General features: G+C 57.3%; 1 protein-coding gene across 1 annotated transcript; it reads right to left on the bottom strand.

Moving 5' to 3' along the window:
• Positions 1 to 2,300: 2,300 nt before the first annotated feature.
• Positions 2,301 to 4,199, bottom strand: CEBPB (CCAAT enhancer binding protein beta). The gene has a single exon (XM_070589432.1). It carries the CDS (start codon positions 3,946 to 3,948, stop codon positions 2,905 to 2,907), a length of 1,044 nt encoding a protein of 347 aa, XP_070445533.1. The 5' UTR covers positions 3,949 to 4,199; the 3' UTR covers positions 2,301 to 2,904.
• Positions 4,200 to 16,096: the final 11,897 nt, after the last annotated feature.

Here is a 16,096-nt window from a genome sequence, read left to right as displayed (position 1 = left end):
CAGGTCACTTCCCCCTCTGTGAGCCTGTTTGCTTGGCAGGAAAATGCCAATAACGAAAGCCTTGGAGCTGGGGGCCGATGACCCTGGCGAGACCCCCAGCGCTGGCCGCCCGGCAGTGTCTCCAGCTTCAGTTTCTCACACCACTTTTCTCTTTGGTAAAATCACCAGGCCATGGGGCCACAGCATAAGATCATGCGGTGTGAATGTGTCTTGTCAACTCTCCCATCCCGAGCACACACTGCTTGGGGTTCCCGGCCAGCCTCAGTGGTCACCCCGCTGAATGAGTCTGTGGTTAACACCCCCAGCCTTCTGGGGAAAATGGAAGGATCCAGCAGGTCCATCTGGGCCAAGGCCTTGGAGTGGGGCTTTCTTCGTGCATGATACACACTGCACTTGCATCCAGTATTGCCACTCTTCCTCGAGGCTGTCTCTGGCCCCTGGGCCCCCTGGTGCCCCTTCGCCCCCTCTAACTCTCGTTTCCCAACTTCTGAACGGTCTGGGCCCTGCTCCCTGCAAGCCGTCAGCCCTCCCAGCCTAGTGACCCATGAGCTGGGTGTCCCCTCACCGGTGATGTCTCCCCACATCTTCGGGCACAGCTCTGTCCCCAGTGCCCCCACAGCAGGCCACCCCGACTGCCACCAGAGCCCTCAACCTGTCACCATTTCCCCAGCCTTCCTCAGGGACAGTCACACGGGCTTGGGTGCAAATCCTCTTTCTGTTGCATCCAAATTGTGACACAGTGTGCAAGTCACTTAACTCGGGTGCTGGGGGTGCCTGAACTTGGGGCCGGGCATGGAGCCCCCCTGGCAGGGCCCAGGATGGGGGCAGGGGCCGGATTACAAACCGGACTCCGGGCCCCAAGCTCTCCCCGGAGACCCAGGAGTCGGACCAGAGACTACCCCAAACCCTGATCCCGCTTCTGGGGGCTCAGTCCACGCTTGTAAAGTGGGTGTAACACCTTCCACGAGGTGTTGACGCAGATTCAAGCGGGATGTGAGTGTGTGGAGGGTGGCACTCGGGGCAGGCTCCGAGGCAGCACCAGGGGAGGGGAGCACGGGGGTTGCTGTTTGGCCAGCTGCTCCCGGCTCACCTCCTTTGGGATCTCCCCAAAATGGGTGAGCGGCAGCCACGAGCCAACTCTCGGCGACAAAGAGGAGAGCGGGGACTGGAGAGACTCCTTCCTAAACTGTGGCCCTCCCCACGCCCCGAAGGGCACGGCCACCTCGCTCCCCAGGTCGGGCCCCAGCCTGGGCCCTTCAGGTAAATCTACGGGCGGTTGAGCCGATGTGCTGTCGCTGGTACTGGACCGACTCCCAGCGAAAAATAACAAGAGCAAAGGCTTATATAACACCTCCTGCGTGCCAGGCACCGCGGCCGCCGTGCGTGGATCCACCAGCCCCTCCGTCTGCACCCTCAACTCTCAGGAATGCCGTCCAGGGCGGGAATGGCGGTGGGGGTGCAGCGCCGGGGGGCGGGGAGGGGAAAGCCTCACCGGGAGCCGTGTCTGTCACAGGGAATCAGGGGCAGTGGCCCTGGGTTCAAATCTGAGCTCAGCCACCCTGAGCAAGCCGGTGAGGCTGGGCCTCGTGTCCACATCTGGACAGGGGGGACAAGCGGTAACCGTCCTACCCTAAGGAAAGGGAGTACCGTTCCTCCACCTCCCTCCACCTGGCCCAGCTCTTCCCTCCTCCATGGGCCAGGGACACACACGCCAGCCAGGGACACACAAACACAAGCTCGCCCACACACCCAGGCTCCTCTCTTAAAATACACATATACACACACACAATGCACTTTTTAAACAGCCCGCCCCACTACACTTACCAAAAGAATCTGCCTCAACTTGGGCAGGACGGAAACCTGTACCCCTCCTCCTACGTAATCGGGCCTGCCTGACTGGTCCCCACACACTGTGCAGAGGTCGCAGACCTTCCGGGCCCCCTGAACCCAAGTCCAGCACGCAGGTCCAGCCAGAGACCCCGGATCGTTCCCCAAACAGGGCTCCCAGTCACTCCTCCCCAGCACCCAGGGGCGCTGAGTCACCGGGTGAGCCTGACCCAGCGCTCCTCCGCCCCTCCCCCATCCTGGCTCCCCCATCTCCAAGCACAGACCCTGGGGGGAGTAGCAGAGGAGGAGAACCAGCTGTAACACCCCCGCCCCACCCCCACCAAAAAAGCCAAAAATACCAGCAGCTCACGCACACACACAACAACCCCCGGCACACCAGCAAAGCAAAAATAAAACCATATCCATCCAAAACAGAGAAAAAAATCAAAAGCCAACTACTGCCCCCAAAAGGCTTTTTAACCATTCTCAAAAAAAAAAAAAGTTTATTAAAAGTGTTCTTAATGCTTGAAACGGAAAAGATTCCCAAATATACAGACGCCTCTTTTCTCATAGAAATAGATTATTTTTTTATAATACAAAAAAAAGACCAAAAAAAAAAAAACAACAACAACAATAAAAACAACACAACAGCAACAACCCCGTAGGAACATCTTTAAGCGATTGCTCAGGGCCCGGCTGACAGTTACACGTGGGTTGCGTCAGTCCCGTGTACACACGCGTTCAGCCATGTTTAAACCGATTGCATCAACTTTGAAACCGGCCCGCCCGCCGGCGCCCGGAGAGGGGCAGGGGGAGAGGCTGAGAGTTTATCGTCCGTCCGGACGTGGACGTCTCTTCTTTAAATAACACCACGGGCGGGCGCCCCATCTGCACTGCGGTTGGTTCGGACAAAAATATAGATAGATATATAATAAAATATTAAAATTACCGACGAGCTCCCCGCGCCGCCAAGTGCCCAGTGCCAAAGTTTGCCGGCGCCACCAGGGCCGGGGCGGGCGCGCGGGCGCAGCCCGGGAGCGCGGAGGCCGGCGGCAGGGGCCGCGCGCGGGGGCCGCGCTAGCAGTGGCCGGAGGAGGCGAGCAGGGGCTCGGGCAGCTGCTTGAACAAGTTCCGCAGGGTGCTGAGCTCGCGCGACAGCTGCTCCACCTTCTTCTGCAGCCGCTCGTTCTCGGCCGTGAGCTCCAGGACCTTGTGCTGCGTCTCCAGGTTGCGCATCTTGGCCTTGTCGCGGCTCTTGCGCACGGCGATGTTGTTGCGCTCGCGCCGGATCTTGTACTCGTCGCTGTGCTTGTCCACGGTCTTCTTGGCCTTGCTCTTGACCTGCGAGGGCGCGGGCGCCGCCCCCGCGTAGCAGGCGGCCGGGGGCGCCTTGGCGTCGGCGGGGCTCGGCGTGCCGGGCGGGCTGGACGACGAGGACGTGGACAGGCTCCCGCTGCTGCCGCTCGGCACCGCCTGGTAGCCGAGGTAGGCGCGCAGCGCGTACGGAAAGCCCGCCGCCATGCCCGCGGCGCCGCCGCCCGGCGCTCCGGCCTCCTCCTTCCGCTTGCAGTCCGCGGGCTCGAAGCCCGGCTCCGCCTTGAGCTCGGCGGGCGGCGGCGGCGGCGGCGGCGGGGGCGGCGGGTGCAGCGGCGCGAAGCAGCCGGGGTGCAGCGCGCCCTTGGCGGCCCCCAGGCGGCCCAGGCTCACGTAGCCGTACTCGGCCGCCTTCTTGCAGTTCTTGCCCCCGTAGTCGTCGGAGAAGAGGTCGGAGAGGAAGTCGTGGTGCTGCCCGGAGGAGGCGGGCGCGGGGGCGGGCGCGGGCGGAGCCGCCTCGAAGGTGTCCGTGGCCGTGGCCGGCGCCGGGGCCTGCGGCGCGCCCAGCGTCTCCAGGTACGGGCTGAAGTCGATGGCGCGCTCGTGGTCGCCGATGCTACCCAGCTCGCCGGCGGGGGGGCGCGGCCCGGGTCTGGCCGCGGGGGGCGCCACGGGGGCCGCCTTGCCGCCGTACGCAGCAGCCAAGCAGTCCGCCTCGTAGTAGAAGTTGGCCACTTCCATGGATTTAAAGGCAGGCGGCGGCGGCAGGGGCAGACATGCTGGGTCCCAGGCCACCAGGCGTTGCATGAACGCGGGTGCCCGGGGAGGGGGCCTGGGGCTGCCCGCTCCGGCCGGCCCGCGGGTGGCGCGGCCTCCCGGCTCCGGACTGTCGCCGCTGGGTCTCTGCTGCTGCCGCCGCCGCTGTTGCCGGGGTGGCCGCTATCAGTGCGGGGGCTGGCGGCTGGACCCTCGAGTGGGTCCCCTTCCCGGTCCCGTGCGCGGCTCTGACTCGCTAAAGTTTCTCCCGAGCCCGGTTATTTATAAGGCGGACCATGGCAACGGCTGCGTCACGCCTGGCTGACGCCCCGGTCCCTCCCGCCGCCGCCGGGACGGGGAGGCCACGGCCGTGGCGGCCCGAGACCCCCGGGGGAGGGGCGGCGGGGCGCGGCGGCCAGACCTGAGACCTGGGACGCGCCCTCCGGAGTCCCCCGGCCCCGGGGGGCGGCCTCACGCCCCCGGCCCACCCCCACCCGGCGGCCCCGGGACTGGGAGCGAGAAGGGGCGGTGCGACCCCGCCCCCGGACCGCCCCCTCCGGGCTGGAGGCGGTCCTGGAAGGGCGGGGAGTCGGGGAGGGGGCGCTGCGGTCGCCTTCTCCGACCCTAAACGCGGCCGCGGCCCGCCCTCTGCTGGAGGAGGCGGTGGCTTCAGGATCGGCGGCGCCCAGCCCCGACGCCCCACGGAGGGGGCGCCCCGCCGCCGGATCCTGGACACCCCAACCCCCAGCTCTGGCTCCCGGGGGGTGACCCATCTCCACGGCCCCTCCCCGGCGCGGCCCCGCCCCTAAACTTGTCCCAGTCCCCAGCTGCTGGAAGGAGGGCATTCCGCGCCTGTGGCGACTTCCCTCGGTGCGAGACGGGGTGGGAGGGCAGGTTAGGGACGCGCGGGGGCCTCTGCCCGGGTTGGCCGCGCCCCTCCCCTAGCCCCGCCCACCGCACCTGCCCGCCCCCTTAGGCCACACCTGGGTCCTCTCCAGCCCCACCCCGATCTGACCTGGGGCGCCAGGACGGTGGAAGGGGGCCCGGGGTGCTCCGCCCTGCCACCCTGTGTGACCGTGGGCGAGTCACTCCGCTTCTCTGAGCTTCGGTCCATGAAGGCGGCGTTACTGTTAGCAGTTGCGTTGCTGTCTGCACCACAGACCCACACATGAGGCTGAAGTTTTAAGTCCACTCTGGGAGGCACGTCAGAAAGAAGGGCCCCCCAGAGGGTACAGAGAGGCTCAGAGGGGGCATAGCACACCCGAGGTCACATGGCCTCGTGTCGCCCATTAATCTCAAAAGAAAAGCACTCGTCTGGACGCCCTAAGACCTATTCGCCAACCCGAGGCCAAAACACCTGTTTGTGAGGCTGGCGCAGGAGAGCGGGGGCCTTGCCCATTTTTACCGCCTCCCTGCGGCCGCGGGTGGGCCTGGACCCAGGGCTCACTTTCCACCCTGCCGGGAGGGTGCTATCACTGGCGCGGTGTCACCGACGGGAAGGTGGGCGATGGCCCACCCTGGATTTGAACCTAGGCTCTCCCCGCTGGGTGGCTTCAAGCCTCCCCTTGCACTCCCGGGCACCATTCCTGGGCCATTTGGGCAGCTCCTTGGGGCCCCGCTCCCACCACTCCTGGCCCAGGCCGCCCAGGCAGGAGCTCCCAGCCTGCCTGGGGCTGACCCCTGACCCACTGACCCCAGCCCTGGCCCTGGTGGGCAGGCGGGCATTGCTCAACCTTCGGTGTTATCTGCTGAGCTGGGGTGACCTCCGCCCCGGAGAGCTGGAGAAATGACCGCTCCGAGCGCCCTTGGGGGTGGGGGGCAGGGAGGGACGGGATGGAACCGTCCTGGCCTGCTGGCTCTCTGCGCCTTCCCAGCAGCCTCTGGGCCAGGGAGGGATCCGAGGCCCCAGGGCCACCCAGCCAGGCCTTCCAAGCTGCAAAGTGGGACACTCAGGGCTGAGCTGGAGGGCCCCCGCCTCCCGGAGGCGCTCCCTGCCCCACCTGCTGGTGAGCTTCCTTCCCAGCCCGCGTCTCCAGCTCCCATCCTCCTGGTTGTCTTGTGACCTGGGTCTCCCCGCAGACTGCTCGCTCCGTGAGGACGGGCCCTCGAACGCTGGAGCTCCCGGGCTGGGCATGCCTAACATTTACCAGTGAATGAGGCATTTGCTGTTCCCTCTGGACTGAGAACACTGTTCCCCCAGCTCTGCCCAAGGCAGAACCTCCTTTGGGCTCAGCCCAAAGGTTACCTCCTCCAAGAAGGCCCCCTGACTTCTCCATTGGAAGTCCCAGGCCTCAGTCACTCCTTTCACATCCTCCTGCTTTATTCCCTTCACATTCCCATTACAATTGAAATTATCTCATTTACTCATCTTGCTTTCTGTCTCTGTTGCCCCCTCCCCATGGCAGACCCACCAGGCAGGGATTTTTGTCATTTTTGTTCACTGCTGTTCTCCTCGTGCCTGGCATACAGATGGTGCTCAATGAAATGAGGAGGCTGAGGAGAAGGCAAGGTTCCCCCATTAGCTGGGCTGTGTGACTTCAGGCAAGATGGCTGCCCTCTCTGAGCCTCAGCACCCCCTCACCTCTCAGGATTCTGGGGAGATGCAGTGAGACCTGGGGAGTCTGAAGCTTATTGGAGAATTTGCTGTGTGTCCTCAAGCCAATCTTCCACCCTCTCTGAACCACATTTTAAGCTCTTTGCATGTATTAACTCATTGACTCCTCCTGATAATTTGTAGGAAGCAGGTCCTATTATTATCTCCACTTGACAAATGAGGAAACTGAGGCCCAGCAGGGCTGTGTGTGCCTGCTTAGGGTCACAGTAAAGGGGTGAGAAGATTGAAGTCTTGCCTGACCTTCCCCGTTGGGTTTGCAATAAATCATAGCAGGTGTGGCGACATGAACCCCGTTTTCTGAGTGGAAACACTGGAGCCCAGAGAAGGGTGGTCCGGGGGTCACACAGCGAGTCAAGGGGCAGCCCAGCGCCTGGGGACCAGCCCCAGGGACCAGACTCGGCCCCATCAGGCCATCTCGCCCTGCTGGCGGCTCGGGTGGGGCTCGCCCGCCGGACCCTGCGCCTCTGCTCCCCCCATCAGCCTGGCGGTGAAATCGTGGCGGTTGCCACCCGGTGCCACCCCGGGTGCCCCGCAGGCAGGTGCGCGGTGACGTCAGCCTTGTTTTTCCAGGGCTCCTTGCTCAACAGGCCGGGCCTGCCGCCCCGCCGGCGCTCCGCGTTCGCCCGGGAGGGGACGACGGCCGCCGAGGCCTGTGGCCAGTGGCCCTGCAGGCGGCGGGGCGCAGACGCCGGGCCCTCCTGCCGCCACCACGACGACCTCCCCCGTGACCGTCCCGCGTGGGCGGCCGCGGGCACCTGGGCGCGCCGGTCTCCATCCGCAGCCAGCAGCCAGATCCAACCCACGGGCGGCGCAGTGCGACCCCGGGGTGTTCCGCTTTGTTTTTTTTTTTTACTGAATTTATTGCCAATATTTAAAAATCAGGAGGCTTCACACCAAAATTCAACTTCCCAGCTTCTCTTTTCAAAGCGGAAGGCGCGGGCGGGGCCCACGTGGCGCGCGGCGGGCAGGAGCCAGAGGGGGCTGGGGGCACCGGCGCCCTCCCCGGGGCGCGCCCCCCTCGGCCCCGCGTTCACCCTCCCGTCCCCGCGGCCGCCCCTCGGCCCGACCTCGGGCGGAGACCCAGGCGGCTGCCCGTCCCACGGCCGCTCTTGGGGGCACGCTTTGCCGAGGGGCCTCGAAATCAGCCAGCGGGTGGAGAAATCGGGCTGATGGGGAGCCGTCCGAAGTGGGCGGTGCAGGCGCCCCTGGTGGATCGGGTCGGGGGGTGCAGGGGCTGGAGTTCTGCTCTGCTCTCTGCCCTCCTGGCTGTGGCGCTCGGGTCCCCCTAGACCGCAGGCCTTGACGTGTAAAAAGAGGGGGACGCTCTGCCCTTCTCTCGGGGTTCTGGACCGGCGGTCCCCCCTCCGCTGGCCCGCCGGACACATGGAAGTGAATCACACCTCCCCTTAGCCCCACAAAGGGCCTGACTGACCGCAGCAAGTGATGAAAAACACCCAACGCAGGCAGATGGGAAACAGGCCCAGAGAGGGATAGGACTTCCCCCAGGGTCACAGAGAACCGGTAAGAGAGTCGGACTGAAAAGCCAAATCCCAATTCCAATGTCTGAGATTTTCCCCCACCTCGCCTCTTCTTTGAGGCCTGACTTTCTCCGTCTGCCAAATGGGGCCAAGATTCGATCTCTGAGGGCTGCCAGGCCCCGGTATCCTGGGATCCGGAATTTTGGAGTCCTGGGGGGGCGCTGGCTGGTGAGATTTGCCTGAGCATATGCTGCCACCATGTGGCCGGATCTGGGAATGCAGGCATGATTTAAATGAGTCTTGATCCAGCACCCCACTGGGTACCTTGCCTTGGGATACAGGGGTCAACGCTGTGGATACGAGGGATGCTCAAAGGACACGAGCAGGCCACTGAAAGAACTAAAAGTGTCCAGAAAACAGGCAAAAAGTGCTCTCTTTCACTTAGTCATTCAAACTTTTTGGCATCTGCTCTGGTTCACGCCGTAGAGACATATTCATAAACAAGACAGAGCGATTCCTTTTCTCCTGGAGTTGACATTCCCCTTGGGGAAGACAAACAGTAAACAGGATAAATGAGTAAAGTATGCATTGTGTTAGATTCTGGTAAGCACCACGGAGGAAAATACAGCAGAGGAGGGGGATGGAGCGTGCTGGGGATTTGATTGTAGCTTCGCGTTAGAGTGGTCTGGAGAGGCCTGACTGGGGTGACATTTGAGCAAAAAAATGAATGCATGAGGGAGTAGGCCATGGGTATCTGTGGGGAGAGTGGACCAGGCAGGGGTAACAGCAAGTGCAAAGGCCCTGGGGTAGGAGCATGCCCGGCCCTGTGTAGTTGTGAGTGGAGTAGAGGGAGAGTGGCAGGAAATTATCTCAGAAATAGTGGGGGCCCTATCAGGCAGGCCTTTGTGGGCCACTGTAAAGACTTTGGAGAGTTCTGAGCAAGGGAGGGACAGGACCTGACTTAGGTTCTAACAGGATCCCTCAGTCTGTGTGGAGGGGTGGGCTGTACTGGAGGTAAATGCAGAAGCAGGGAGCGCAGAGAAGAGGGAACGGCAGTCCTGCAGGCAGAAGATGATGGTGGGCTCCACCAGGGTGGTGGCCACGGAGGTGGCGAGAAGTGGCCAGATGCTGAATCTGTTTTGAAAGTAGAACCTTCAGGATTTGCTGATCGATCCAATTGATGACCGATAGAACATCCACATAATAGACCACTGCGTAGCCATTTAAAGGGACAAGGTATATGACACCAGAAACACTGACCACAAAAGACAAAATAGAGAAATTGGACTACATCAAAATTTAAAACTTCTGTGCATCAGAGGATACAATCAACAGGGTGGGAAAGCAGCCTAAAGAATGGGAGAAAATATTTGCAAATCACATATCTGATAAGAGATTAATATCCAAAATATATAAAGAACTCCTACAACTCAACAACAACAAAAACCCCAATCAAAAATGGGCAAAGGGGGGCCAGCCAGTGGCGTAACAGTTAGGTTCACGCGCTCTGCTTCGGTGGCCCGGGGTTGGCCGGTTCGGATCCCAGGTGCAGACTTACGCACCACTTGTTGAGCCATGCTGTGGCAGGCGTCCCACATACAAAGTAGAGGAAGATGGGCACGGATGTTAGCTCAGGGCCAGTCTTCCTCAGCAAAAAGAGGAGGATTGGCGGCAGATGTTAGCTCAGGGCTAATCTTCCTCAGAATAAATAAATAAATAAAATGGGCGAAGGACTTGAACAGACATTTTTCTAAAGAAGAGAGATGAACGGCCAATATGCACATGAGATGATGCTCAGCATCACTGATTATCAGGGAAATGCCGATGAAGCCACAATGAGAGACCACCTCGTACCTCTTCGGATGGCTCCTATCAAGAAAGACAGAAAATAACAAGTGTTGGTGAGGAGAGGGAGAAATCGGAACCCCTGTGCCCTGTTGGTGGGAATGTAAAATGCTGCAGCCGCTGTAGGAAACAGTAAAAATAGAACTACCGTATGATCCAGCAATTCCACTTATAGGTCTAGACCCAAAAGAATTGCAAGCAGGTTCTGGAAGAGGTATTTGTACAGCCAAGTTCATAGCAGCATAGTCACAACAGCCAAAAAGTGGAAGCAACCCAAGTGCCCATCGCTGGATGAAGGGATAACAACACATGGTACATCCATCCGATGGGATGTCACTCAGCCTTAGGAAGCAAGGAGATTCTGGCACATGCTACATCACGGACGAAGCTTGAGGATAGTCTCTTAAGTGAAATGGGCCGGTCACAAAAGGACAAACACTGTATGACTTCTATGAGGTCCCTAGAGTGGTCAGACTGAGAGAGGAGAAGTAGAGTGGTGGGTGTCAGAGGCCGGGAAGGGGGCCTGGGGAGCTGTCGTGTAAGGGGTGCAGAGTTCCAGGTCGGGAAGATGAGCGGTTCTGGAGATGATGGGGGGGATGGTTGCCCAACAATGTGAATGGGGCTTAGTGCCACTGAACCGTGCACTTAAAAATAGTTAAGATGGTACATTTTATGTTACGTGAATTTTACCACAACTTTTGTTGAGGACAAGGTTGGTCTTTGTATGATGGCGTGGAAGGATGCCCCCTGATGTTGTCACGTGAAAGGAGAGCGTGGCACAGCAGTGTGCTGGGAGGGTCATGTTGTCTTGAAAACTTCGCCATTAGCTAAAAATCTGTGTAATTGTGAGTTGTACGCTGTTGATGAAGGGGTGGGAAACAGGCACGCTTAGTGGCTGTGCACAGTGGTACCACCTCCAGTTGTCACTTGGCCACAGCTCTCAGAGTGGGAACCGTTGCTGGGCATTTCTACAACAAAGACTCCCACCCCTGCACAAAGACCAATGGACGTGGGAATAGCAGAAGCTCGCGAGATCACATCATGGCTGTCATTACCAGGAAATACGATGCAGCCGCTAGAAAGACCGAGGCAGTGCTGTGGGAGAGGATCCAGACCAGCGCCGTCCCATAGAACTTTCTGGAACAGTGCCATCTGGGCTGTGCCATCTGGGAGCTACCAGCCGTGTGTGGCCATTGAGCGCCTGAGATGTGGCCAGCGTGACTGAGGAACTGAAGTTTTTATTTCATTCCATTTTAATTAAATTTCAAGAACCTCCTGTGGCTGGTGACTACTGTGTGGAACGGCACGCATCTAGCACCATCTCCAAGATCTATCGTTAAGAGAAGAAAGCCAAGTGCAGCCAGAATGTGTGGCGTGCCAACCCCCACATAAATGAGGGGAGACACGGACATTTACGCATGTGTTTGTCTGAAGATGTGTCTCCCGCTGGAAGGGACACAAGGAACTGGCCACAGTGCCAGCCTACGGGCAGGGCGTGCTCTGAATATTGTGGTGTGACAATGCCCCCCATAACTTGGTGGCTGAGAACAACCACTGTTTGCTTTGCTCATGATCCTGTGGGTCAGGAATTTTGGACAGAGCCCAGAGGGCCAGCTTGTCTCTGTTCCAGTGCTGGCTGCTGGCTGGAACATCCAAGGTGACTTCTTCGCCCCCATGTGTGGCTCATCCTCAGCGAGCGAGGATGGCCCCAGTGGCTGGAGCACGTGTCTGCCCGCCTCCGTTCCTCCATTACGTATTTTCTCCCTCCTCAAGTGGCCTCTCCAAGTGGCCCCTGCACATGTGGCCTCTTCACATAATCTTTCCACATGGCCCCTGCATGTGGTCCAAGTTGTCTTTCCTGGTGCTCTCTCCATGTGGCCTCTCTGTGTGGCCTTTCCACGTGGTCTCCCCACACAGTAGTCACACTCCTTACACAGCAGCTGGCTTCCTCCAAACACAGAAGTAAAAGCTTCTAGGCCTTCTTTAGGCTTAAGCCCCAAACTGGCACACCACCATTTCCGTCACATTCTATTGGTCAGCCCAGCTGCAAGGGCAGGGGACGACACAAGGGCATGCACACCAGGAGGCTGGTTCACTGGGACGGCTAAAGGAGGTCTACGTGGGGGGAGGGCTGGGGGCCTGAGGTGAGAGGAAGACCTACATCCTTCTCTAGCTCTAAAATGTACCCCGTGGATATGCATTACCTTGTTATTTGTTGGGTTTAGAAAGTCTTTCATCGCACGGTCCTGCCTCCACACCTTTGCTGGTGCTGTTCCCTCTGCCTCTAACACCTTTCCCTTCCACCGCCAGCAGAGAAATGCACAGAGGAACTTTCCCTGAATGCCCAAGTCCAATTACCCTCCGCTGCCTCCATGCTCCCTGCACTCGGTGCCTCCAGGATCCGATTCCGCCCCTGCCAGAGTGAGTTCTGTGTGATCTCCCTGGCCTAGGAGCCCCTCAATGTCGGCCCAGTCTAGGTCATCCCCGTACACGCACACAGGGGAATGGTGCCGGTGCTGGGGCTCAGGGGCTGGGGGGCCCAACCCAGGGAAATGCACGCTCGCCTGACCACAATCTTCCCCTCGAGCTGGGCCTCGCGCGGGACCTGTCGTTGCACCGTCTGGAACCGCCGCCAGGGGGTGCGGGAGCCCAGCCCCCACGTGCGCGGGGCTCGGAGCCGAGCCGGCACCTGCGGGGGGTCACCTGGCGGTCAGGCCCGGGCGGGGGCTCCGAGCCCAGCTTCGGAGAGAAATCTCTCATCCTCACTGCCCACTCCTCTCCTCGACTTCGAAACGTGCTTCCTCCTCGAGCAAATTGACTTTCATTAGAGGCCTGCCGACCGCTGATAACGCACCAGCCTGCGCGCATCTCCAAAACCTCGCGCCGGGTGGAAGACGCCAGACACGAAAGAACACAGCTGCGCGGTTCCGTGTATACGAGGCCCCAGCATAAGCCAATCGATCTCCGATGGGAACTATCAGGACGGCGGTGGACGCAAGCTGGGGTGGGAGGACCGACCGGGCAGGCGCACGAGGGTGCTCTTGGGGTGATGGCGAGTGTCCTCTATTATTTTCCCAGGCTGCTGTGACCAAGTACCACAGACGAGGCAGCTTAAAACAGCACACATCTGTTCTCTAACAGCTCTGGAGGCCAGGAGTCTGAAGTCAGGCCGTGCCCCGCTCTGCAGGCTCCCGCGAAGAAGCCTTCCTCACCTCTCCAGCCCTGGGGGGGCCGGCCACCCTTGGCCTGGGGCTGCTCCACTCCAGGCTCTGCCTCTGTCTTCGGTGGCCTTCTTCCCCCATGTGTGTCCGCGTCCGGATCGCCTTCTCTTTTCCCTTATAAAACACCTGTCGTTGGATGTAGGGCCCACCCTAATCCTGCCTGACCTCATCTTAACTGGGTACATCTGCAAGGCTCTATTTCCACATGAGGTCGCAGTCACAGGTGCCGAGAGTCAGGACTTGACTATATCTTTTTGAGGGAAACAATTCAACCCACTTTGTGTTCCATATCTTGGAAAGAGTGTTTGAATAACCCAGGGAGATGCATTTGCCAAAAATAATCTAAAGTACACCTAAGATTTGTGCATTTCACTGAATGTAAGTTGTACAGACAGAGAAACAAATGTTGAACCCTGTCCCTTTGGTCTCTTTTTTTTTTCAAGATTGGCACCTCAGCTAACATCTATTGCCAATCTCCTTTTTTTTTCCTTCTTCTCCCCAAAGCCCCCCACTGCATAGTTGTCTATTCTAGTTGCAGGTCCTTCTAGTCCTACTATGTGGGACACCGCCTCAGCATGGCCTGACGAGTGGTGCCATGTCCACGCCCAGGATCTGAACCGGCAAAACCCCAAGCCCCCGAAGCGGAGAGGACGAACCCAACCACCCGGCACGGGCCAGCCCCTTGGTCTCCTTTAACTGGGAACACTTGCTCAGTCTCTCCTCTTTAATGACCTTGACACTTCTGAAGAGGACAGGCCAGTTATTTTGTAGAACGCCCCTCCTGTGAGTCTGTCTGAAGTCTCCTCGTGGTTGGACACAGACCATGCATCTTTGTCAGGAACCACCCAAGCGGTGGTCTGTCGCCATCAGGAGACACCCGAGAGCTGTTTGTCCTGTTACTGGTGACGCTAATAGTGATCTTGGTCAAGGTGACGTCCGCCAGGTTTCACCACTGTCACGTTACTGTTCTTCTCTTTGTGTGAATGAGTATCTTACGGGGAGATGTACTGTCTAAATATCCTGGTACTCCTCAGCCTTCACCCACTGATTTTAACATCCATTCCTATGCTTGCTTCAGTCTATCTACTGCTGTGTAATAAATGACCCCGAAACTTAGCAGCTTAAAATAATAATCGTTCATTTTCTCACTGTTTTGTGGGTCAGGAGTGGTTTGGCTGGAAGGTTCTTGCTTCCGAGGTGAGTCTCTCAGAAGTTGCCAACTGGGGCGTCAAGGTGTCAACTGGGGTGACAGTTATCTGAAAGCTCAGCTGGGGTCGGGGCTTCACTTCCCAGGAGAAATATACTGTGAGCCATCAATGGGAACCACATGTTTAATTTTAAATCTTCTAATAGCTACAGTTTAAAACGTAGAAAAGTATACAGGTGAAATCTATTTTAGTAATATATTTTATGTAACCCAGTAGGTCTAAACTCTTCTCATTTCAACATAGAAGAGGAGAGTGTTGAAGGATTTGTGGACACCATGCCCCCATTTATTTATTCATTTATATCTGTAGGGACTTTATTTTATCCATGGGTTGTAACTCCATCCATACCATTATTTATTTTGGTGCTCAAATTGACCCAGATTTGGCCAGCGTAAGCTCCTTTCAGTGGCTTCTGTGTTCTTTCATCGTTTCCATATTTTCTGGCACAATAAGATGTTCCAGGCTCCATTTCAGCTTCTCGGACCCCAGCCTGGTTCCTTTCCGTGCAGAATGCCATTCTGAAACCATAATCTGCGTGCTACCCAACTTTTTGATTGTTACCACTCTGCTAGGTGTGGAGTGACGTCTCCTGGCTGTTTTCATTTGCATTTCCTCTGACGGGTGAGTTTGAGCCTTCTTCACGGCTTGTGGTTTTCCTCTTCTGTAAATTGCTCTTCTCATCCTTTGTCCTTTTTCCACTGGGCTGCTGGCCCTCTCTGGTGTTTATTTGCAAGTTTCCTGCATATTCTAAGCTTTGCAATCTTAGGCAATGAATATCTTCACACTCTGACATCTGTTTGCTTCGTCCATGGCATCCTTTGGCTAGAATTCCTTAATTTGGATGTAATCAAAATAACTGTTGTAATGGTTTTTTGCCTTTTAACTTTTGTGCTTTTTTGATTGTGGTAAAATATAGATAACAAAATTTACCATTTTTGTTATTTTTAAGGGTACGATTCAGTGGCATTAAATACATTCACGATGTGCAACCAGCACGACTGTCCATGTCCAGAACTTTTCCATCATCCCAAAGAGAGACTCTGTGCCCATTAAACAGAGCCCCCCACCCCCACCCCCTGGAAACCTGTGACCTACTTTCTGTCTCTGTGACTTTCACTCTTCTAAGTGCCTCATAGAAGTGGAATCATACAGTATTGGTCCTTTTGTGTCTGGTTTATTTCTCTTAGCATAATGTTTTCAAGATTCATCCATTTTGTAGGATGTGTCAGAATTTCATTCCTTTTTAAGGCTAACTAATGTTCCACTGTATGCATGTAACGAATTTTGTGTGTCCACTCGTCTGTCAATGGATATTTGGGGTGCTTCTGCCTTTTAGCTATTACGAACAATGCTGCTATGAACACGAGTGTACAAGTAGCTGTTTGAGTCCATTTTCAACTCGCTTAGGTATATACCGAGAGGTGGAATTGGGGATCAGATGGTAATTCTCTGTTTAACTTTTTGAGGAGCTGCCATGCTCTTTTCCGCACCAGCCGCAGCATTTTACATGCCCACCAGCAGTGCACAAGGCTTCCAATTTCTCCACATCCTCACCAATACTTGTTATTTCCTGTTTTGTTTTTATATATATATATGATAGCCATCCTAGTGGGTGTGAAGTGGTATCTCACTGTGGTATTGATTTGCATGTCCCTGATGACTAAAGATGCTGAGCATCTTTTCGTGTGCCTTTTGGCCATTTGTATATCTTCTTTGGAGAGATGCCCGTTCAAATTCCCTGACCGTTTTTGAATGGCATGCTTTACAGTCGTGCTTTTGAAATTTGATTTAAGTTCTTTCTCACCTCTAGGCAGAAAGATACTTTCTGACTTT

This window comes from Equus przewalskii, chromosome 21 (assembly GCF_037783145.1).
Source record: "Equus przewalskii isolate Varuska chromosome 21, EquPr2, whole genome shotgun sequence".
Taxonomy (NCBI): Eukaryota; Metazoa; Chordata; class Mammalia; order Perissodactyla; family Equidae; genus Equus; species Equus przewalskii.
This window is presented reverse-complemented; position numbering and strand designations above follow the sequence as displayed.